The sequence below is a fragment of the Vicugna pacos genome, chromosome 9, assembly GCF_048564905.1.
Source record: "Vicugna pacos chromosome 9, VicPac4, whole genome shotgun sequence".
NCBI classification, from domain to species: domain Eukaryota; kingdom Metazoa; phylum Chordata; class Mammalia; order Artiodactyla; family Camelidae; genus Vicugna; species Vicugna pacos.
In genome coordinates, this window is record NC_132995.1 from 19,340,468 (window position 1) to 19,365,003 (window position 24,536).

The 24,536-nt window shown below is 50.3% G+C and overlaps 1 protein-coding gene across 2 annotated transcripts in view; it reads right to left on the reverse strand.

The window, feature by feature from the left end:
• ZNF536 (zinc finger protein 536) overlaps positions 1–24,536 on the reverse strand; it is a 411,089-nt gene that overhangs the window by 216,275 nt on the left and 170,278 nt on the right. For both annotated transcript variants that reach the window (XM_072967281.1, XM_072967282.1), the window contains one exon: positions 12,524–14,695. In XM_072967281.1, the coding sequence (XP_072823382.1) occupies positions 12,524–14,693 (2,170 nt within the window). In that variant the 5' untranslated portion in view covers positions 14,694–14,695. The remainder of the gene's footprint in view (positions 1–12,523; positions 14,696–24,536) is intronic.

A 24,536-nucleotide genomic window follows, 5' to 3' on the forward strand; every position in this document is an offset into this window, starting at 1 on the left:
TCTCCTCCTGCAGACTGCAGGCTCTGGGAGGGTGGATTCCCGGGGAGGGGGGCACTTCTGTGGACCACCCTGCTCTCTCCCAGACAACCAGGAAATCAGGCCTAGTCCCCGATCTAAAGGTTCCCCTGCTCCGCCTGGGAGCCGCGCACCACTCAGGACAAACCTGCGGTCTCACCTCCCTCCCTGTCCCTTCATTTCTGCTTGGCCACCGTGTTTCTGCCTGGGGAGGAGATGGGAGAAAACAATCAGGCTGCTCTCCTTTGTCGGGAAGGCCGTCCAAAGCCCTGCTCTCTGGGGCCACAGCCCGTGCAGGTCACCCTCTGCGTTATTCCAACTTTCACCGTGTGGAGGCCATCCCCTAAAGTCACACCACCTTCTCCTCCCATGGGCCTCATCCCTCTGCTCACGTGGCAGGGACACAGCAGGGGCCAGCCCTGGGCCCAGTGGACACGGGGGAAGACACGTCGGTTGACTTTGGTGGTGGCCGTCCTCACGTCTAGGCTAAGATGAGGCACCATATAACAAAAAGAAGAGGCAAAAATGGGCACCTGGAGAAAGCAACCAAGGAACCATCTCTCCCATACAGCTCAGTCTTATCTCTGAAAGTCCTGGGGGTGGAGCAGCGGGGCAGACCCTCAGCACCAGTTACAGACCCTCAGCTGCCTTGCTCAGGGAGGCTGGGACATCACTTTCGATGATCTGAGCAGGAGGCCAAATGCTTCTGCCCCTGGTTGAACCTGAGAGCTGTGACATTTTGAACACTGTTTTATTGCTCAGGCTCCAGGTCTCCTCCATCCAAATCCCTGTGGGAACGCTGGTCTCTCCCACTCGCAGCCACAGGGCTGGATGAGCTCACCCTCTCCCCGACCCCTGCCCAAGGTCAGCCCTGAGCCCGGGATTGCACCCCATTCCCCTGGCCATGGTGACTGGCTCAGGAAAGGGCATTACTAACACAGCAAGGCATAATAAAACGCAAGGAGATAGTTTCTGGGCCTCTAGGAAAGACTGTTCTGTTTGGTGGTGCAGGGGCATGAAGTCTGAGCAACGGCAGCCTTTTTGTGTCACTTTGGAGTCAGACCAACCCCTAGACCTTTCAGATCATCCTCCAGTAAAGAGAGTGGATCCGCCCACTGTTTTACTAAGGACACAGGCAAATTACAGCCAGATTCAGTGAAACTAAATCAGCGAGACCAATGCTTTGGTGCTATGTGACTCCCAACAACCAATCAACCGGCCACGTTTCCTGTTTTTTACCCAACTGTATTTGTATTGTATTGCATAGTGCAGAAATAATCCACATTGACTGAGCACTTCCTCATGTTGGGGCCTGTGCTAAGTACTTTATAGAAAGACAAATGCACTGTGGACCCTGAGGCACAGAGAGGCTAAGGAGCCCTTGCTGGGTCACACAGCAACTAAGGGCTGACCCTGGAGCCCTCTGCAGGGACCACAATGCTGTCTGCTTCTCACAGCCCTGCAAGATCAGCCCCCAAGAGGGAGAGCAAACCTTCAGTGGCATTGGGTGAGGGGTCCCCGCGGTGCCTCTCCAGTGGCAGGACTCTGTCTCCAGGACATGTGGGCCTTAGATGGGGACAGCAGGTGGGAAGGCACCTTAGTGAGAAAGGGGCTAAAAGAGAGTCTTCCCAGCCCTACCATCCACCAGATACACCGGGCCCCTCAGGGATGACGTGACCTCACTTCCTGCTTGAGGCTCAAACACAGACATGGACAAGAAATCCCCAAATCCTCAGACTCTACAAACCCTAGTTCCCTGCCCCCAGAACAGTAGCTGAGACCCTTAAAAGTTGCCCTCAGGCCATGGAAACATCTGGGAAAGGAGAGGAGGGGAAAAGGAAGGGCCCCCAGAGTCTTCTAGATGTCCCCACCCCTACTCCAACGTGTGTATGAGAACACCCAGGAGCGGGGAGGGGAGCGAGCTGCCCAAACCGCCCAGCAGGGCGGCTAAAACCTGACTGCGGGGGAGCCAAGCTCCAGCTGGAGTGCGCGTTCTGCTCTGAGCGCTTCTTAAACATCAGAAAATGTATCTGTCTCTGGGTCAACAGCCAGGCTTATGACGTTTTACTTCCCAGAAAATAAAGGGTGACTGAAGTCTGATGTGTTAGGAGAAACTGTTTCCACTCATTCTCACAGTGGGTCTGCATCAGATCACGTCCCACCACCTGAAAAGAGAAAGGCACTGTCTACAGCACCCACCACCCTCTCCTGATGCTGGACATGACCTGTGAGGGGGGTACAGCCCTCCTGAAGACTCACCTGGCTCCTCTGTGTGGCAAGGATGGACAGTTCCAAAGTCAGGTTAGTTTGGGTAAAAGGGACAGAGCCTCTTCCCAGTGTAGGTCGGACAAGCTCGCACAGGCTCTACCCACAGTCTGGACTCCACCTGACACCTGACTCGTGACCCTGCCCTGCCCATGAACCACTGACGAAAATGGCCTGTGCTTCACCCCCCGCCTCTTCCTGCTGCCCCCCTCAGGGCTGGCCCCATATGCAGGGTGACCAGGTACCGGGACAGACATGCCACAAAGCTGCGAGGCCCCCTTCTTGGCCTGAGGGGCCTTCTGCACCGATTGGACCCTCCCCTAGGGCTTCTTCTGCAGCAAGAAAGCGGTTTCACCTCCAGTTCCCAGCCAGGGAGAGAGGACTGCCAGTCACAGTGGCTGAGCCGGGGTGTGCTTCGCCCAGAAGCTCCACAGAGGGAAAGCGTTACCTGCCGCAGGAGTTACTGGGGTGACTGAGGAGGTTCAGCCTTTCAAGTCCCGTGGGAACAAATGCGGGCCCCGAGGCAGGCAGTCCCCTCTCGCCCTGGGCAGTCCTCCGGTGCATGCCCTTCTCTCTGGGCTGGGGGCCTCTGGACACTGCGACCTGCCTCTACTCATCTTTGCATCTCCAGTATTTAGCACGGTGGTGTTCAAAGCCTTCTTAATAAGCACCATGCCCTTGAATGAATGAATGAATGAATGAACAAATTAATGAATTTACAAATGAACAAATGAGTCACAGAGTTGCTCGGCGACGGAGAACTACCCAGCTTCGGGGAGATAGATTTCAATATAACCTTAGGAGGAACTTTTTCAGCACAAACTCTGTCACTGGAAGAAATGACCTCAAGACACAGCACCCTGCTGGGTAACACACAACTGCAGCCTCGGGGTTGCCAACCTGTGACGTGAGATTCCACTGCCAAGAAGTTCACTTAAAGAAATAACTGTGCAGATGATCAGGAAGATTTAGGTGCAGAAATAAAAAAATGGAAGCAAGTCCTACTATGCTCAGCAGTAGTGGGCTGGCTAAATCACCTTATACAGACATATTTTTTTTTTCGATTCTCCACATTTCTAATATTTCCTCGAGGAACATATTACTTATATGAAGCTTTTTTTTTTTAAGTATAACAATAGAAGTCAGCAAAGGACAGCCCAGGGGCCAAATCCTTCTGTCACCTGTTTTTGTAAATAAAGTTTTACTGGAACACCAGCAAGCCGCTTCATTTATGGCAGAATCAAGCAGTTACAAAAGAGTCCACATGGCTTGCAATGTCTAAAATATTTTTTGTCTGGCCCTTTACTGAAAAAGCATGTTGATCCTTGCATTGAATATTCAATGGCCAAAAATATGTGACATATTTAAATAAAAACTGTATCATATAACAGTATGTGCAGTGTGATCCTTTTTTGTTAAATACATCTTTAAGTGCACAAAAAGGACTGGGAAGGGATGTACTAAACTTTTCACAGTGGTTATCTCTGAGTGGTAGGGGCATATATACTTTAAAATTATTTTTATTTGTATTTAACTGTATTTTCTCAATGTCCAAGATGAACATGAATTATTTTAGAATAAGAAATAATAATAATAATAATAATAATAATAATAATAATAATAATAATAATAATAATAATAATTTCATTAAACAACAAAAATGGCAAGAAAAGGAGTCAGTAAATGTCCCTCCAGGAGGAGACCGAGTGGAAAGGGTTTGAAGGTCACTCACACACGACATTTCAGCAGGGAGTCAGGCCCCAGCTGGGAATGAACCCGCCCTGCCAAGGCTCCCCCCACACAGGGATTATTTTTTGTCACACAGTAGCGTTGCTGAAGGATCACTTCAATTTTACAGGGCAAATTACTTAAAAACAAAACACAACTAAAACACCTATTTTAGCAACAAATTTAACAAAATATATTTAGCAGCGAAGAGAAACATGTATCTGTCTTGGTCTTCAAGGAAACAACCACTGCACGCATTTTATGTTGAACTAAACATAAGCCAGTTGGAAGTTTTCCAAAATGCCTCTCAAGATGATTGAAGACAACCGAGGGTGTCCAAAAACCACGATGACAAGCACTGAGTGAAGAGTTTCGGGACATTACTTTAATGAAGAGAAGAGAGTGCCACGGAGGGGATCTGTTTGGTCATACATCGAAGGGCTTCAGGACCCAGGTCAAACCAGAGGAAAGAAACCGGTGTCCGCCTACGTCCCAGCCCAGCAAGGCGCGTCCCCGGGGAGAGAACGGGTCCTCTGCGGAGTTCTCTGCACCCGAGACCCAGAGTGAAACGTCAAGGGCTCCCCAAGGTGTGCCCGGCCTCGCAGGAAAAGCTGACATGTGACCTCAGCTTTTGAAAGCAAGGGACGAGGCGTGGAAAGCCAAGCCGACCCACCACCCACTTCTTCCCGCCAGCACCTGGCTGGGCACCCCCAGGAGGAGGGCCGGACCCCCAGGCGGCCCCGCCAAGAAGTCAGCTGTGCTGTGCCTCCCACTTCTCTCTGACACATGCCACATGTCACACAGAGACCCCCAGGCTCACAGCAACAAAGAGATCGGTCCCACAAGAAGCCAGGCCCGGGACAACTTTCCCTCGGTGGGAAAAGAAAACAAAACCTGGCACACGAATTCCACCCCCGCCGCCCCTGTGAGTGGTACAGCCCCCTTCGCGCCTCGGCCCACCCATCAGGGAGCTGGAGGGAGTGTTCAGACACGCATTGTTTGGGGGGTTCTGCAGCCGTTTTTGAAGATGTGGATCAGGGAAAGGATGGTGGCAAATCTCTGTGCTTAGCTGGGCCCCGTTTGTCACAAGCCAAGCCACCCCGCTCTCCATCCCGCCTCCCCAGCACGTTTTAGAGACACAAGATTCACTTCTCACATTAGGTTAACAAGCCCTGTGATTACATGGTTGTCTGTCTCGGTTACTAACCAGGACGGTCTTGGCTGGCGACACACCTTTGCGCCCATGACATACCAAGACTTAGGCGAAAATGGTGAACGAAATACAATACAAAATAAAGGAACAGACATACAGCCCCCAGGAAACAGACGCACGCCTGACAAAGACGGGACACCAGATCTGGCTCAGACACAGCTGGAGAGGCCCAACCCAAGAAAAGCCATGTGCACACCAAGGAGAACCTGCTGTAGCTCCGTGGCTCTCAGGGGACCCCCAAGCCCCACTCAGGTGCCTCGCTGCTCAGGTTCTGTCCAAGAAAAAAAAAGCCCCAAAGCTGAGCCCAAGTCCTGCTCCTCTGAGCTCTTTTGGGGAGGGTCCACGGCTTTCGGAGAAGGGCTTTCCAGATGGCGCCTGGCAGCAGCAGTGCCAAACTCCACAGCTTAAGTAAATGTTGCCGTCGGCCCGTCCTGCCAGGAAAAGGCAAGGGGGACCCATGTCTCCTCTCAGCTGCTGCGACACTTGCTTCCTGGGGAGGACAGAGAGCCCCCCACCACCTGCCCCGCACCAGGCTACAGAGCCCCCCTTTCCTCTGCATTTGTAAGCCTCACTGTGCCCCCTCGTCCTTCCTCAATGCGCCAGCCCGGTCCACACGGTCCCCACGGTCCACACGGGCAGGGGATGCGCTGTCAGATGCTGACAGAGGAGAGGGAGGTGGGGAACCCAGAAGGGCAGAAAGCAGGCCCAGGGGTCGCAGATGGCAAAGGTTCCAGCCCAATCATCACGAATTTGGGACGTTTGCACAAATCCAATCTCCTGATCTCTGCAGGTGTTTCTCCACCCCTACCATCAACGCTCCAAAACAGCTCCATGCTCACTCCTCTTCCGACCTCACGGGCTCAGAATGTTGCGCAGTGCTTGCAACACGGATCTCTCCCAGACTTCCCTCTGCTCTCCAGCTCAAGATCCCTGAGCATCCCAGTGGTCTCCCCCTAGAATCCAGGGGAATCTCGAGGGCCAGTAAGACAGGAGGCTTGCTGAAGCCTGCCGCTGTCTCCCCACCTCTGAGACACCAGGGCCACCTACCAGAACCCCCTCCCAGAGGAGGGCCGACCCAGGCCACGGGCGAAGCGTAAAACAAGGAAGACTTCCACACCTTACCCTCTCAGGAGTGTGCTTCTTGTAAGCGGGGCACAAAGCTTCATGCCAATAAAGGGATTCAAAGGCATCAACAGCCTGGTGGAGATGGCATGTGGTGAATAGGGGGCCTCATGCTCCGCCCTACCCAGCAGAGGCTGCTCCTACTCCAAGAGAGCAGCCGCAGGCAGTGCTGATGCATTGGGCCTACTTTCCCAGGTACCTGAAGGCACAGCAAAGATGGGTGAAAAGCAGCTCCCAGAAGCTCTTGATACGTGCTTTTGGCCACACCAGCAAGCAGAGGCCACACTGTGGCCATTTGCAAAACAAACTGCTAATTCCAGTCCCAACGCACCCTAGGTAGTGGCCAGGACCTGAGCCTGGGACCTCCCATTCCAGTTAATGGCAATCAAGCAGCTAGTGCTTCATGGTCCATTTTGAACACTGACTGCTTAATTCTTTGCATCATTGTAACCTGTCCTTAGCTGATCTGTGTTTTTCTTATTACCTTTAAATTTGGATTTGAATGAGTGCTTCCATTCCTCGCGTTGACATGTGTCCCGGGGCGGGGTGGGGTGCATTGTGGGCCCTCCAGGGTCTCCGAGCTCTCTGGGCAGGAGCAATGTGATGCCTGACCTGAAGGTGGGCAGAGGGAGGCGCTGGAGCTATAAACAAAGGCAGGGCCTGAGTGACTCTGTGGTGGGAGTCAATCCCTCGGACAGAAGACGGTGTGCTGGGAATCCACAGGAACAAGAGAGCAAGAAGGCTTCGCTTCTGGGATCTCACGTCACACACGTTTTATATCGCACTCTCAATTGGAAGACTTTTAGAGCCAGTACGATTTCTCTCTTTCGGAAATGCTAAGTACATCGGGCAGCCCTGTGGAAGTGGGATTTACAGCTCCGCGCAAAGGGGTGCGAGAGACAGCCAGGGCCCCAGAGTGGTACTGAGTGTCCCCGGGCACAAGACAATCAAAGGGCACGGAGTGATGGGATGTTTATAAAAAGGAGCTGCTGTCAGGCCCCCAGGACAGGAGGAAGGCCAGATGAATCAGCATCTGAGGGCCACTGTGCCCCAGCTCCAGCACCACGCCCAGTGGGCAGATCACCCCCAAGCCCCAGCGGAAAGGTGAGACCAGAGGCAGCTCACCTGGACCCCGACCTTTGCCCCATCGGACACTCCCGCGAGCCAGCCCGAGTCTGGCCAGCCTATTGGTCCAGGCCGGGCAGGCTCCCCGGAGGCAGGGCCCCCCCAGCATCTGCCTGGGCACAGCTTCGGCACACACAGTCGAGCCTCCGTAAATCTCCACAAACACACGGCCGCCTGCACACGCTTCCACGTCGGGACGGAAAGGCTGCATATGGCGCTCGGTTTTAACAGCTGAGCTTTAAAAAAGTGCAGCTTTTCATCTCACTGAACCAGCTCCCAAATTAAATGGTGGGGGAGAGAGGAGGGGGTGGGCAGGAGAGAAGGGGAAGCTGGAGTGGGCAGGGGGAGCCTTCCATGCTAAATCTGATTTTACCAGGAATTTCAGACGATTATCTGCTCAAAAGTTCCCTCTGGAAAATGAAATAAGGGTCCCTGTTTGTCACCCCCAAGTTTACTAATTTCAAGTTACTAATTTCATCTTTTTTAAAAATGACTTGTTTTTCTTCTTTTTTTCTGTTTTTAATAAAAATGAAGGAGTCTATCTCTGAGGAAATCGCTCACATGCCTCAGATTGGGTTAACAATTTTTAAGCAAATTTGTCAATGGGATTATTGTTTTTCCAAAGTTCTGCTCAGCAAAGAGATTAGTGGCCACAATGCCCAGGGGGCGTCCCCTGGTTCTTTTAATTCCCTGTCTGGAGGTGGAAGGTGCTTGGAGAAAAAAGGGGGCAGAAGCCTGATAGGGCCCATTTTCCTGGAATTGCCTGGAAACTTTTACTTTCTGTTTCCTCTGCTGATAATGACTGTCTTCGGCTCTGCAGCCAGCTCCCTTCTCCCCCTCCCAGCCCCCTGTTGCTGCATGCCATCCCCGAGCTCCAGTATAAAGTTTGGCTTTTGCAGCAGGAAGCAGCTGGGCCAAGCAACCAGCGAATGATAATGACCTCAGAAATCTGCTGTTCGCTCGGCAACAATAGGGTGCTCAGTCTACTGGAAAATTGTGTTCATCAGCTAACTCTGCTCAGTTACTAATTGACATTGCCAAATATTTTAAGAACAATTGGAATGCACAAGCAAAAAAAAAAATGAAGATCTTAATCCTAAGACTTAAATTTTTTCTTTTTCTTTATCTTTTTTTCCCCTTCTTTTGGGTGCCCGAATTTGTTTGTGTGGAGCAGGCAGTGGTTATCATGAATGGGGGGCAGGGAGGAGGAGCCACATGAGAAAAAGAGGTGGAAAAGAAAGAAAATCTATCATATCACTATACATCCGATGTAAATGCAAGGGAGCCCTGGATAAAGGCCTTTGATGCTGTGGTCAATGGGCCAGCACAGGATGGAGACCCAGCATTTCAGGAATGCGGCTCAGGCAACAAAAGAAGACCCCGCCAGGCTACTAGCCCAGCTGATCAAATAATCCTCGTCCATCTCAAAATATTATACCAGAAGTAGTAGGGGTTAACACCGTTTTCATCTCTGCATCTCTTCCTGGCTTTCCAATGATCACGTAACTTAGCTGACTTTATTTAATGAACAGAGGGTCAATGCATTCAATTACCCCTTTCCCACCATCAACACTTCAATTAGCCCCTCTCCAAAATTATGGGGAATGCAGAAGGTAACTGCCCTGTTGGATATAATGAACAGTATCGTTTCTTAGTACATTAAGTTTTAATTATTCTGAGCGTGATTTCCAAAGCAAAAATCTAAAGAAACAGAACTTTGGTTGTCTTCTGACTCAGGGTAAAGCTCGAATCCGAGCACAGACTCAGAGGAGGTTCTAGAGAAAAGATGCAGAGATTAATGCCATCGGAGCGTCTGCACGCGAGCCAGAAATGAGGGAGCTTCAAAACAGCCGCCCCGCTTTCTAAATGTCATAAAAGAGTAAAATTTATAAGCTGCTGCTTTCCAAATAGTTTCCCTTTGCATGGTACACGGAAGCAGAAATGACATCTACCACGGTGTGGAATGACTGGTAAGTCAAATCGACAACAACAACAACAAACAGAAAACAAAGGGGCGAGATGGGGAAGTGATCTGTGTGGCTAGTTTTGTCCATTTTCCGTTAGAAAATATGACCTCTCGATTTGTCAAAGGTCCTAGTTTTCGCAGTTGATCTTAAGCTTGGTTCTCAGCAGTTTGGACAGCCAAAGAACAAACACATTTTCTGGTTCACTGGAATCATTTTCACATGTTCACTGATTCAAACATTCTTTTGCTCACATAGCAAACAGCTGCATCCCACATTAGCCTAGCCAGTGACAGTCGCCCATCTCGGCAATAACTGTTTGATTGCAAACTTGACCCCTTCTTCGTCTCGGTCTGAGCAAGACATTTTTAAACAGCCACTCCGTTCCAATCCTCCTTTGCAAAGAATTACATCTGATAACAAAGGACGTCTCTGCCACTCATTGTAAGCCTTCTTCTGGAGATCTGTTCTAAGAGGCTCTCTGTAAAAAGGTTTTTTATGATGAATTCAGAACTACTATCATGTTAAGAGCAGCGATTTAAAAAGAAGAATTCATTGGTTAAGATCTGAAAAAATAGTTTCTCAGGCCCTACTGACCCAGTTTTCAACAAAAAAAGAATCGAGTGATGCAAATTAAGTTTTGCGACATTGTTATGCAGTCTGAGAAATTTGTAAAACCGTGTTTTGCAGTTATTTTTTAATAGAAGCCTTAATAAGTACTCCTTTCTTTACTTAAGGGCTTAAAGATTTTTTTCTTCCTCCCCTTCACCTTGCAGGTTTCTCTCTAACAGGTAATAATAAAATACCCATTGTGTCAAGATTTTTATTTAAATGTTTCTTTTAATCGCACTTTGTACAAGTCATACTTGTTAGAAATAAGAGGGAAGACTAACCCGATTTGGTTAAGGGTCCTAATCCCAGGAAAACCTGAATGGCCCAGGCGTGCGGCTGATTTGGGCTGCATATTGGTATGCCATCAATTTTCCTACGTAGCCAGAAAATTATGAAAGGGTCTCATTTGAATATGAAGAAAACAAAGAAGTCAACCAGAAATGAAAGGATCAGTATTCACAATTGTACCAGACTTCAATGAGGGCAATAAAAGTGAGAAGATAACCACAACTCAAGTGTAATTCTCCTCCGAGTCCCAAGCCCGGCTGGTTCTTTTAAGCAAAATGGGCTTTTTTCAACAGAGCATTTAGAGACACGGAAACAACAGAAATAGGAATAGCATGAGGCTATCACTTGGCCAGAAGGTGAGAAAAACACGGTAAACACGTCATTAATAGAGCCGAACATTTGGTGTCAGAATATTCTGCTGAGACCTTTTCATTTCAGCAGGGCTGGGAGAGGGATGAAAATCTGTCCGTGTTAACTCCACGTCACTCCAAAAACTTAGGCAAGCCACTCTGCGCTCTGCTTTCTGCCCCTTAAAGGTCCCCAATCCAAAAACCGTGAGATGACACTCTCCAGGAGAGGGGACCTCTTCCCAGGAGGCCGGAAATAGTCCCCCTCCTGGCAGTGGGATGCCTGGCACTTTGCTGCCTCTGTGCACAAAGATTCATCTTAAAGTCCCCGCCCCACAGGAAAACCGCTCCCTTGCAAGTTCTGGGTGGCGGTCACTCCAGGCAGTTCGGCCTCGCCCTTCTGCGGTACTCGAGTTCCCCGTTAGACTCTTCCAGGGTGTCTCACCAGAAACAAATTGCAAACGAGGCCAGGACTCCAGGAGTAGACAGTGTGTTTCATGGGTATTTAAGCAGCGGCATTAAGTGCTATCGGAATCTCTGGAATGTGCAGGGCAGATTTATGTGTCTTAACAATTCTTTACTGGTTTGTAATAAGCCAGCAGCCTCACACTTTATTTTAATACTAATTTTGTCCTAGAAGAAGGGGATACTGAAGCATGGCGATAACAACGAAACTAAACTGGCATCTACTTAATAAGTGTAGCAGTGAATTGCCTTCAATACTGAAATATTTATCGAAACTGAGAAGGAGGGGGAGAAAAGAAAAAGAAAAAAAAACTTTTAAAAAATGACCCTCAACAGTGTGCTGCCACATCTTTAACAGTGGGCAATGCAGTGCCTTGAGGTGCCTCAAACTGTCTTTCATTTTCTAGACTTAATGGCTGATTGCAGAAATCAATGTTGCCATTAGTAACAGGGTATTTGTTATGGCACGATTTCCTCTGTTGTTAGGCTGCAGAATGATTACAGTATTAGCGAGATGCTTTCTTTATAAAGGGCCAGAGATATAACTTTCAATTTACTATCCATTAGTAAGGGGCTTTGGAAATATGGATGAAGGCAACAAGCTTACCTGCTGTTAGGTACTGATTTTAATTTAGCTGTCTTAGGCTAGTGGTTTTTTTTTTTCTTTTTTCTTATATTTCTTTTTTTTTTTTTTCCCCAAACTGGGCCAGGAAGCTTCAGCATTTCACAGACATTTTGATGACAGATTTTCTGCTTTGCTATTTTAGACCCCAAAGCTGTATCGCCCGTGTAACACAGTACAATTTAAGACATGAAGTCACGCATCTGTGTTTCAAACCTCTGTGCTTTTCCAAACCATCAGAGGAGAGTGGTGTGGTTCTTCAGGTTAGAAGCACCTGACAGGTGAGCCAAACTGTCCTTTTGGAAGGGGACGGGAGACAGGTTTGGTCTAGGGAGAGACACTGAGGTGCCCAAATGAGAGAATTATGGGCATAAACTTAGAGGGATGGATGGGGAGGGTCTGCACTTAACACATTCACATTCATGGATGGAGCCAAACGGCAGCTCCCAGATTCCAGGGGTGATGACGGATGGGGTCAGGGCATGAAACAGGGAGAGACAATTAATCACAGGAGAACGGCAGGCTATGCCCACTGGCAAACGTACCAACTGACCATCTCCGGAAGGAGGGTCAACTTACTTTCCTACCAGCCACTCTTCAAGGGAAGGCGAAAAGTCGAAATGATAGCCTTTCCTTGAGGCAGGACAGACAGGCAAGGTGCCCCTACACCACCACTCCACCGGGACCTCAGAACTGACTCTGCAGGGCAGGGAGGGCCCTGGCCCGGCTGCTGCTCCCCATCTCCCAGGCCACCTACCTGAGGAGGACGGCGAGGAGGGGTGCGGGCTGTCCTCCTGGGCGCTCCCGGTCTGGGAGAGCCCGCCTCCGACCCCACTCTCCTCGGTGACGTTGGAGGAGCCCGGCGTGGTGGAGCGGCTCACGGACTGGGACTCCTGGTCGCTGCCCGAGCCGCGCCGCTCGTCCGGGCCCGCGTGCAGCCCGTCCTCCTCGCCCTTGCGGTCCCGTTTGTGCACGCGGGAGTGCACGACCACCTGGTGGTAGGTGCGGAACACTCGGCCGCAGTCCGGGCACTCGGTGGGCTTCTCCTTCATGCTCCCGGGACCCTGCAGGTTGTACTCGAGCGCCTGGTTCAGCCCGTGTGACAAAAAATCCCGACTGCCTTCTAAAGGGTCGAGCTTACTTGGCAGGTCTCTCTGATTGCCCACTTTAGTGCTGTGAACCAAATCAGCAGGCGTTTTCTGCTTGGAGCCATCTGCTCCCACTAACACGTACTCCCGCTTCTCCTTACCAAACATAACTCCGGCGTTTGCCAAAGTGTCTTCGTGGTTGCGCTGTAGCTGGTGCTCTTTAGACAAGAAGCCGTGTTCCATGGCCATGCCCCTGGCCATGAGCTGCCAAGCCTGGTAGCTGTTCACGGGGTCCATCTCGGCAGCCTTGGCAGCCGCCTGCAACCGCTCGATGCAGCTGGATTTCAGCGGCGGCACGAGGTTGAGGCACCCCAGGAGGGAGTGCTTGTCGCCCTCCGGGATGCCGTGCGCCATGCTGGAGATGGGGGTCAGCAGCTTCCCCACGACCTCCTTCTCCTTCATGGGCAGCTCGCCTTTGCCGTAGAGCTGGCTGGGCTCGCTCAGGCTGGCTTTGTCGGCGGCCATGAAGCCACTCTGCAGGCAGGAGAGGTACCGGGAGTACAGGTTGGCGTGGGCCTCCTGGGACATGCCGCCCATGGGCACAGGCACCTCGGGGTCGCTGGGGGACTTGTTCTTCACTGACAGCTTGTTGAGGTGGACCTTCATGTGGTTCTTAAGGAACCAGGGCTCTTTGAAGCGACGCCCGCAGATCTGGCAGCAGTGCTCGAAGGAGTCCTTGTGCTTCCGCATGTGGCCCTTCAGGAACCACGCCTGGCTGAACACCTGGCCGCACACCTCGCAGCGGAATTCGTTGGCCGACTGCTCCCCGCCGCCGTTGGGGCCCTGGCCCTGGGCTGACTCTGCCGTGATGTGGGCCTTCTCCACGTGGCTGATGAGCTCCTCTTCCTGCGAGGCCGCGAAGTCGCACAGCGTGCACTTGTAGGGCTTGTGCAGGATGCGGATGTGGCGGTCCAGCTCCTCCCGCTTCTTGAACTTGCCCTTGCAGAAGGTGCAGCGGAAGCCGGCGGCGGGGGCCACGGCGTCCTCCTGCACACTGGCGGGCTTGGGCGAGGGCACCGGGTTGGCCACGTCGGGCACGCTGTGGTTGGTGGGCAGGGCCAGGTTGCAGGCGGCCAGCGGGGCCTGCTGGGCGTGCGGCAGGGGCTTCAGGTCGGGCCGGGGCTGCAGCAGGCTGCTCTTCATCTGCTTGTCCCGCAGAATGGCCCTCTCCTCCAGCTCGTGCAGCAGGCGGTTTTCCTCGCGCACCCTCCCGCGCCCCTTACCCAGGTTGCCCAGCTTGTGGGTCCGCAGGTGAATCTTGAGGTTCCCCTTCTGCGCCGCCCGGTGGTCGCAGTACGGGCACTTGAAGGGCTTCTCGCCGGTGTGAGTGCGCATGTGCAGGGAGAGGATGCTGTTGAAGCGGAAACGCTTGCCGCACAGAGGGCACGGGTACTTCCGGTTTTTGCGGGCATCGTCCTCGATGTCGCTCATCTGGGACATGATGCCCAGGTTCTGCCCGTTGAGGAACTGCTGCAGGTCCACCCGCCCGTTGAGGCTGGTGTCCACATCCCGGCCCAGCTGGTTGGCCAGGAGCGCCATCTGACTGCCCATGGGCTGGCCACTCATGGGCACGTGGGCCTTCTCGTCGAGGGGCGCGGGGGTCTTCTCCTCGGGGTTGGGCCGCGGATGCAGCTCGGGGAAGGCATGGCTGAGCTGGGAGGTGATCTGGTGCAACTTCTGACTCATGGCATACTGGCCGTTGAGGACGGGGCCGCTCAGATGGGGCTCAGCTTCCGGCGCTGCCGAGGACACTCCAAGGCACAGACTGGCTTCTTCCATCCCTGAGAATAAAAAAGAGAGTTCAGATCCGTGCCAGGTACCTCGGCGCAGTGAATCAACCGCATCAGCTGGTGGGGAATTTGCATTTCATGCCTTACCTACACATAATAATGCTAAGGAATTATAGTCAAAAACAATAATAAAAAAATGAATTATTAAATGCCAATTATGCAATATGGCATTGCTCCTCCAATTTGTTTTGGCGATAGATCGTCTTCCTTGTATTTTCTATTTACAGACTGCAATTATTCATTCACATTTAAATTATTAATGTTTTACCACTTTCAACACCTAATAACAAATCAAGGGTCTACGTGTTAAACTTTTCCTCCTCTCCCCTCTTGTGTACCACCTGCACCTGTTGGTTCAGTTCAGAGTTTGCCATAGAGCAGAATGGCTGGTTTAACCACAAGACCAAACAGACTCACTTGGAACTTTTGTTTGTGGTTACTATATTCAATACATTCGCCAGTCTGCGATGAAAGAGATTATTTTATGATTTGGCGCACACACACACACACACACAAAATCCAATGGCACGATATTTACTGGTACATAATAAAACAAGATAATGTTTTGGGAAAAAAATAAAGTAAAGGACAGGCTTTAGAACAATAAAAGGGATTTTGCTTTAGTCAACAAAAAGTGCAGTAATATCTCATTAAGCTGATTAGTATGCTGCTTAGAAACAGTGCTAGGTGCTGTAACACATGATTATAATCATAAAAATCCTTCAGTGTTTGCAAGGAAGCATTAACGAGGTATATTAAATTTTAAGGAGACTGCAAGTAGCGGCTTTGCAAACCTCAGAGATTAAGATTTAACCCTTATGTTACGAAACACTGTTATTTTGTCATTTGGTGACTGTGCCCATCAAAAGAAGTATAAATTATCTCATGATGGAATCTTAGTGGCTTGTTGCGACTGCTCAGATTTGGGTAGGGGGTAAAGACTTACACCATAGGGTGTGTTTCGCCAGTCCTTCAACTGGCCTGGTATCTGCGGCAGGCACTTTGATTGGGCTTAAAGAGATCTTTTATAGAACTAGATAAAAAACAATTAAAATCCAGGGACGATGCCGTGGGAAGTCTCGACCAAGTTTGAGTGTTTTTAATAACTTTCCCAATATACAGTAATGAGTACAAATTGTACCTGCAGTATGTGTTTTGCAGAAAATTAGAACCCAAAGCTGTTTGTTAAACGCTAACACTCAAAGCCAGTTTGCATAATTGTCTTTAATAGTCCTCTCTGCCCCTCTCCAGCCCGTGCAGAACAGCTAAAGCCAGACCATTTCCGGGGAGGGGGCAGAGGGAACGCCCCCTCCACATCAGAGCATGAGGGGAGCTCAGCTTTGAAAGGCAATGAATCCATGCCTGGGGTCGTTCTATTTCCAGATCTGTCTTCCACTTGAAGGAGTCCAAATTCGTTTCCTGCCACTGGAACAGCTATTGCACATCTAGCCCTTTTGAATCCCAATGTTTAGATGTGTTGGCCAGCCAGGTGGTCCAGGAGCACCACTTAACCCCAGCCAGGATGGATTCCTGGGCCAAGCGGTTCCCCAGAGGGACCTGTGGGGACAGAGCTCAACTGTGGAGGAAGCCCGTTCAGCCCCAGTGAGGTCTGCTGCCTACTGGGCTTCCCGCCAGGCAGACCGTGCACAAATGGAGGGTCTCCAATGGAAGACCTGACTTCCTTGGCAAGAGGACAGAGGCTGTGAGTCCATCTTGCAAGGGAGGGGAAGAAAAAGACGTGACGTTTATTTCCAAGGAGGGAGAGAAACTGTACCATGGTGCAGGGTTCACTGTCCATGAACAACTACATACACTCACACCCACACATAGGCACACAGTGATTTGCAGTAAAAGAATGCTTCCGATTTCCATATTTCCTTTTTGTCTCTGGTGGCAGTCTACAGTCAAAAAGAAAAAAAGGAAAAGAAAAAAAAAAGCCCATTTTGGAGCCTGGTCAGAAAGGAGCAATTTCTTATGGAGATTCCTGCATTCATTTAACAAATTTGCTGAGTTCTCACTGTGTGTCAGGCCCTGTCCTTGGCACTGAAGATACAGTGGTGGGCAACACTGGCCAGTCCAAGCACCCATGGCACCCATTGACCAGCAGGAGGGAGCAGGCCTGGTGTGAGAAGTTGTTGGAGCAGGACTGGTGCCTGGAAGGGCCCTGTCTAGAGTCGTTTCTCCACCTTCAAGCCCCATCCAGCTGTGCTGGCTCCCCTCCTGAGCAAACACGGATCATGACCCCAGAGCCACTTGAGAGTGCTCAGAATTCCACCCAACAGCTCTGGGGAAGTTTGGAAAGTCCAAAGCCAACATGGATGGCCCACTTCCAAAGGCTGCCCAGTTGGCCAGCTCGGAAGACATGAATCCAGGAAGACGGACTATTTTCAGGTTACGGCTGCTGAGCTGATGCCAATTCAGCAGGAGGGAGCGGAGGCTGAATGTGCACTCGAGCAAAACTACAGATCAGGTTGGATGAGAGGCATCGAGGTGAAGACCACCAACCTCCATTCAGGCTGCACAAGAAACAGCCCAACTTGTCAAATAATGAACGTGGAGAGTTTTCAAGTTAGGTTTCGATATGGAATTCTTTTATGATGCTTAAAAAAATTTTTCAGAGTCAACAAAGCTTTTTTGAACTTATTTTTAACCCCCCAGGTGCCATCATGGAACACAGAATGTTCGAGAATGTGCAAAGGCACCGGTGGCACCCTCTCATGCAGGTCTCAGCTCACAGATCCCCTTCTCACAAGGGACCTCCACGTCCACCCCATCAGGGAAAACCTCTTTACCCCATCACTTTACTTTCTTCTTCATGGCACTTACCACGGGGCAGTTTTCCTGTTGACCCTTTCACAAATGTGCTCTCTTCCCGGCGGGCAGGATCATGTCTGCCTTGGTCCCAAATAAAGCCTCAGGGCCTGGAGCAAAGCTGGCTCCTAGGTTCAGTATGTCCTAACTGAATGGATGAATGAATGAGCAGACCCTATAAACACAGCCCATAAAAGAAGACTGGCCCTGAAGTTGAACCACTTTTACCCCAACCGTAGGGGATCCAAACAGCTTTTGCACAAGTCCTCGAACATCCACAATCAGAATCTGTCAGAGTCAGAAGGGCCTTGGGCTCCCACTCAGAACCTAGGGGTCCAGAAACAGCCCAGGGAGAGCCGTGTCCCCAACCAAATTTTCCATTATATGTAGCCATGGTGCCCATCCCAGGCTTGGAACACTGCTGATGGCCTAGCTGCTGGCACTGGGAGATGGAGATGGAGAGAAGCATCCCCTTGAGGACCTGACCATCCACCCTGGGATCCATGGGAGAACCCAGAACTTCAGCCGAGCTGGCCAGCTCACCAGGAGATGCTCTGAGGCTTATGGCCCTCACCCCCTCTAATGAATCCCAGCAGAGCCTGTGCAGACAGAGCCCTGCAGTGAAACAGGGCCGCACCCGGCAATCATCTCAGAATGCTCTGTGAGACCTGACACCCCGTGATCCCACAAGCAGGAGCAGGCGCTGTGATGGGTCAGTCATAACCAATGCCAGCTGCTAGACTCAGAGCAAGAAAAGGGAGTGTGAGTTCTTGGAAAGAGCAAGGGGTAATTGGTGTGCTGTCCCTGGGCCAAAGCAGCCGAGGCAGGACGAGCTGGCCCCAGGCCCGGCCTGGGACTCACAAAACCTGGGTCGGCCCCAATTTCTCCAGCCTTGACACTTCACCCATCCGGAATTCGTGTACCCCTATCTCGCTCATTCGGTAAATACTTGCCAGGGGCCTTCTGTGCAGCTGCCCCCAAGGGCCCCTGGGTCCAAGGGGCCAATGCAGGCAAGGTCACCAACAACAGGGATGCAATGCTAAGGCCCCAGAAAGGCTGAATCCAAAGTTTAGAGAAAGGAGAAACCATCGCAGCTGCAGTCTATAGGGGTGTGGGTGTGCGCACAGGGGTACGTCTGGGTTGGGGGAGGCGCAGCCCCTCCCCAAGTGGAATTCCTCTAGAAATGAATACAAATGTGTACCCTGGGAAACTAAGGGATCCCTTATCCTACCCAAAGGATTGGATCCAACTGCAGCCTAAGAGTTCGCGGGACTGGGAGGTGGGGCTGCTCGAGGAGCCAGCATTCTGATGGAGGGTGTCATTACTCCCTTCCCCCAGCCCATAGGGAGAACGCCTTCCCTCTGGGACCATGCTGCTGTCTCACAGGGCTGCGGTGAATGTTTGCCAACGTCCCTGGCAGGGACTCTTGCCATAGGACACTCCCCTGTCTGGACAAAGGGGGCAGACACACACATCAACATGCAGCACTGGCCCCATGAAGTCACTAATACACGGGAGCACTTTATCCTGCACACGCAACCCATCCTCCACTCCCCAACCCTGGCTCTGGAGTCATTATCCTGTGTTCCAGCAACTGAGGGGCCCACATTAAGAAGCCAGGAGCCAGCGCAGAGTGGGCCATGATTCTGGGCTTAAGGCAATTAGGCAGCTGGGACCTTCTGGGAAACCAGTACAATAACTCATCTTAACCCTCTCACCTAGGTTGGAAAACCCTGAGCACAATCCGAAGCAAGTAAACAAACAACTAAATACTGAGAACAGCTCACCCAGCCTTCAGCTCATGGCCTCAGCCCAAAGCATAGCAGGAGGATCGATAAAGTCTGGTTGACTGATGGAAGGAACCAACGCATATGTCATTTACCGAACCGCGGAGAGGCAGCCGGACCTCCTTGCTGAGGCTGGACAGAGGCCACTGTGACCTGTCCAGTCTGGTGCATCGTCCCTCCAGTATGGAAACACTACACATTCCACCCTGGTCCTGAGCTTTCCTGAGCCCATGGTCATGGTTGGGCACTGGGGCACTCAACCCAACTTGTCAATATTGAGGAAGAATCAGGCTTGGGTCTAATCCTGGCCGCCGTGGCATTCCTCACCATGGCATCCTCTGAATGCAGGCAGGGGCCCCAGCTGAAAGCTTCTGAGGGCTAGAGGTTTTCTTCTTGAGCTGTGCAATTTCATTTTTCATGACGAGGGCATTCTCAGCATTTGAAACCCACCATTGGATGCACAAATTATCAGAATACATTCTGTCTCATCATCCCCATGGCTGCAGGTACAGCGGGCCATTCAGCTGCCTTTGATGGTGCTAATGGTTATTTTGATTTTGCATTTCTGCCTTCAAGACTATTTCCTGTGATATCAATGACAAAAGTTTTCACTTAACTCTTCCAATAGAGAACCTAATTGTATCTTTCACTCAAAATGAAATTTAAAACTATCCGGACACCAGAAATGCCAGCTGCTAGGAGTCTAAATAAATTTTACACAAAAACACAGTTTCATTTTGCTAGCACAGGAAAAAAAAAGTAATCTTATGAATAGTCCCCAAAATATAGATCTTGCCAGTAAGTTGCATGAAGGAGTTTTATCCTTATACCATGAAAAAGAATAGCTGGGAAATAAAATGACTTTCAAAATAACCATTTCAACTCGATTTTTAAAAATCAAATACTGTTGTCTACCCAAGCACAACTAAATATTCCCTTTTTTATCAACGGGGTAAAGGCGCTGTCTGGGAAAACTTGCAGGAGCCCCATACCTCCCAGTCGCTGGGCAAGGGGTGGGACTTGGGTTCACAGCAAGGGCTGCAAACACCACTGTAGGTTTTACGCCAAATCGTGTCACAGCATGGGTTTCTGACAGTAGCTGGACCTGCTTCCTGGGGCCCACAAATGACCCTCTGCCCTTCCCCACAACCCACCTTGCTTTCTTACCCTTCGGGTAAGCAGTAATTAAGACAACTTTATCTAGAATACAATGGCTTCTTATTAAATACCATTTTTCCAATTGTTGTAGCTCAAAACTGTTTAACCAAGGTTGTTATAAGCATAATACACTCCTGTTCTGAAATACAGAACACCAGACTACTGAACCTTTTCAGGGTCATTAAACAGCTGTAAACATTATTACAAAAATAAACCAGAGATTTCATGCTTACATTTTGGCCTAGAGCTTGCTATGCTGAGCAAGTACATTTTTTCATCTCTTACAATCAACGCTTGGTGACATTTGAGCATCCAAACAAATTACATCACAAACATTACTGAGGTGGGCAGGATACTGAGTGGTTTATTTGCCAGATGATTAATAGATAAACAGGAGGGCAGCATGGGTGACCTGTTCCGTTTTGACTGATGTGTAGATGACGCTATGAGACAGGGCCAGAAACGGTTAAATCCTTGCTGAATTTATTAATGAAAATATGATATTCGAATAGGGCTGCTGGGGGTGGTTGTTAAGACCATGGACTTGTCAGGTAGTTGAACTCTCAAAAATAATCATAATAATAACTGTCATCACCACCATCTTGACTGTCATCACCATCACCATCATCACCACCTACATCGACAACAGAATCCTCATCCTTGTCACGTTCTTCTTCCTCATCCTCTTCCTCCTCTTCGTGGCACTACCAGGTGCCAGCACTGTGCCAGGCACTTCACAACCATTTATCTCATTCAGCCTCATACCACCTTGGGTGGTAGGTACCATACGAGTCCCACCCTAAAAATGAGGAAACTGAGGCTGGGAAAATTTAAACCCCACAAGGTCACATAGGGGCTCCCTGGGAAGCCTGACTTCAGAGCCCGAGCAAGACATGCTGGGGGTGAGGGGATGGGGCGGGCTGCCTCCTGATGTCCACACTGCACTCAGTCTTGCTGGGGTGGACACTGAGAGATGCCAGCTCCTTCATTTGTGAAAGGTATAGAAACAAAGGAAGCCACAGCTTGTGGGGAAGCTGAGGCCAAGGAGCCAGGGCTCTCACAACCGTGTGCGCTCAGAAGTGGAAACAGGCAGGGCATTCCAGAGAAAGCACCTCAGGGAGGTGGCATGGGCAGGGAGGGCGCAGGAGGGCACTGTGGGGCTAGAAATGTGGCACGTCTGTCTCCCCTCCTGGGGAGAGGGTCATACAAACATTTATTTGTATTATCTTGTTTTTTATTTAATTTAATTTAATTTTATAATTGAAGTACGGTCAGTTACAGTGTGTCAATTTCTGATGTACAGCACAAAGCCCCAGTCACACATCTACATACATGCATTCGATTTCATATTCTTTTTCATTAAAGGCTATTACAAGATATTGAATACAGTTTCCTATGCTATACAGAATTATCTTGTTTTCTTAACATCCATAAGGGCAGATACAAGATCCCATGTGCTCTTGTCCCGTGTTAGGTGGGTTACTCCCCCAACTAGACTGGAGTTAAGGACAGGGAATGACCTTGAAATTACCATTAACGTGCGGCCAACTGCCAGCTCTTCCGCTGACATGTTTGACCTTGAGCACCTGCCTGAGCCTTAGATTCTTTGTCTCTAAAATGGACCGGCAGTAACTGTCCTACACACCTCACAGGGTTTTGAGAAGGCCAGTGGGGTTGTAGGAGAGAAAATGTGGCGTTTAAATTATAGAGGGCTGTCCCTTTCTCAGGTGCCGACCGCAGCAGCCTTTGAGATCTAGACAGGACCTTAATTTGGGAGTGGAGTAAATGCTGAGAGGTGAAGGACATAAACAAGGCACATGAAAGGGGTTAAATAAAAACTGACTCATCGCCAGCTCTATAGGTGCATCTGTAAAGTGGGCCTCATATCATTCAATAACACTTTTTAACGCCTGCATCTGGCAAGAAGTGGGGCAGATCTGGAGGTACACAAGCAAGACCAGGTCCCTGCCTTTGAAAGCTGACTCCAGGAAGGGGAAGAAATGGGCTCAGGAAGACCACAGACAGGGGTCCGATGCTGAAACAGAGGATTCCTCAATGTGCTGAGAAGCTGTGTGTGGTGGGGGAGGGGTGCAGGGGAGAGAAGGGAAGGAAGGCCAGTGAGGATAATGACTGGGAAGAGGTTGGTCCTCGACTGAGCCTAGAAGTAGGCAGAGAAGATGAGGAGGGTGTGTGGGACAGAGGCAACAACATGTGCAAAATGCATAGAACGTTCCTGGGGAAGCAGGAGAGAGCGTGGGCCAGGCACTGACTTGAATGTCAATCTGTGCAGCATGGAGTTTATATCTGGGGCAAAATGAGGGCTCAAGAAGCCCCCGTCGGAGTCGTCACATAACACATATACTTTACAGCACTGCTGCGACATTATTAGTTTTCTACCAAATGTGGATCAGAGAAGATGGAGAAAAATAAAGGGTGAAAATAAACTCCTAGACCACAAACCAAACATGTGAGGGCCCAAGTTCTCGTGGTGGTGGTGCAGGAGGGAGAAGAGGACACTTAGAGTTTGGAAGAAGGCATTGGTCTCCTCTTTGTAACAGCAAAATCGTACAAGAAGGACCACTCCACAAACCTCCCAGAAGCCCACCCCAAATCTAGCCTCTATGCTCCATCCTGGTGTCACCTACTCCTGGAAGCCTTCCCAGATTTACCCCATGCTGCAGGTGATCACTCAGTCCTCAAAGCTCCCATGCAGTTTCTCTGAAACTGTTCAGACATTCACAGTACCTCATTGCATGGCTGTCAGAGGTCATGGTTCCTCTCCTCCTCTGCTGGGGCTTTGTGAGAACAGGCATCTCATCAACCCCCTGTCTGTGGCTCCTGGAAGACCCAGTCCTACCAAAAGCTGTCCTCTAAGCTTCTGATGATCACAATGCAGGAGAGGAAAGTGGCCCAGAGGATCACAAAAATGGACAGCCCAGGCCTCTCCCCCCAGAATCCAGGCCATCAGGTGGTGCTTCCATTTCTCCCAGATGGGATGGTTTGGGAAGGAAACGGACCCCCTAATATGCTGTACTTGATATATGTGAACTGTGTCCACCCCACCATATATATATATATATATATATATATATATATATATATAAAAGCTTATATATATATAAGCTTTTAATGAATGTCCTACCTTTAAAATGACATTGCAAAACTGAGAAAGATACCAGCAGCTGTCATGGAGAGTATTGATTATCTCTCTCTCGCTGGCTCCCTCTCTCCCTTTTTAAACAGACTTCGTCATGACAGGAAGTTAGATATTTCATCCCCTATTAACCTGCCTTGAGTCCCAGCTCAGTCTTAGCACATAGCTCCTGCCCTAGAACAAAACAGGGGGCCTGGTACCCACAGGACTCCCCAGAGCCCCTTCCTCCCAGAGGGCAGAGTGTTTAGCTACACCTCACCACCCTTCTACCCCGGATGAAAGCCGTTTAAGTCTGAGCACTTCTGGACTATCATATCGTGTGGAGCAGTTTATTTTCATTTCACAGAAGCCTCAGATTTGATTCGGTGCAAAACTAAATATAATGTAGAATCCACATATGCAAGAGTGATCAAAGAGGGCCTGATTGTGAAGTCTTCGCAGAAGCCAGCCCAGGGAGATGCATTCACAGGGGCGCCTGTCGAAGACATAAGCTCAGATACACATCATCTCCTAAGTACACACAATCATTACTGAGCAAAAATCCAGGCACACCAGCTGCCGGCAACTACTGGGCTCAGGCCAACAGATGGGGCCTGGCCGGGGCCAGGCTGGGACCTCGGTCCTTTGCGGCCCTTGAAATCTTCAGTTGAGTGTCTCCTGCTTCTGCGCAGGTCACCAGGCTGGCCTGGCCCGGCCTTTGCTGGGCCAGACTCCTGGGAGAGGAGAGATGGCCGGCCCATGAGCTTCTGACCAAAGGGGCAGGGACATCTGCTGGCAGAGCCCAGCTGCTGTCCCAGCAGTGGGTGTCACCACCATGTGCAGATGGCCTCCGGGGACAGAGATGAATTTCCAACAGACTTCCCAGCTCACATGGGCTTGAGGAGGGAGCACCCACTGCCAACTCTTACTTCAATCTGTCAGA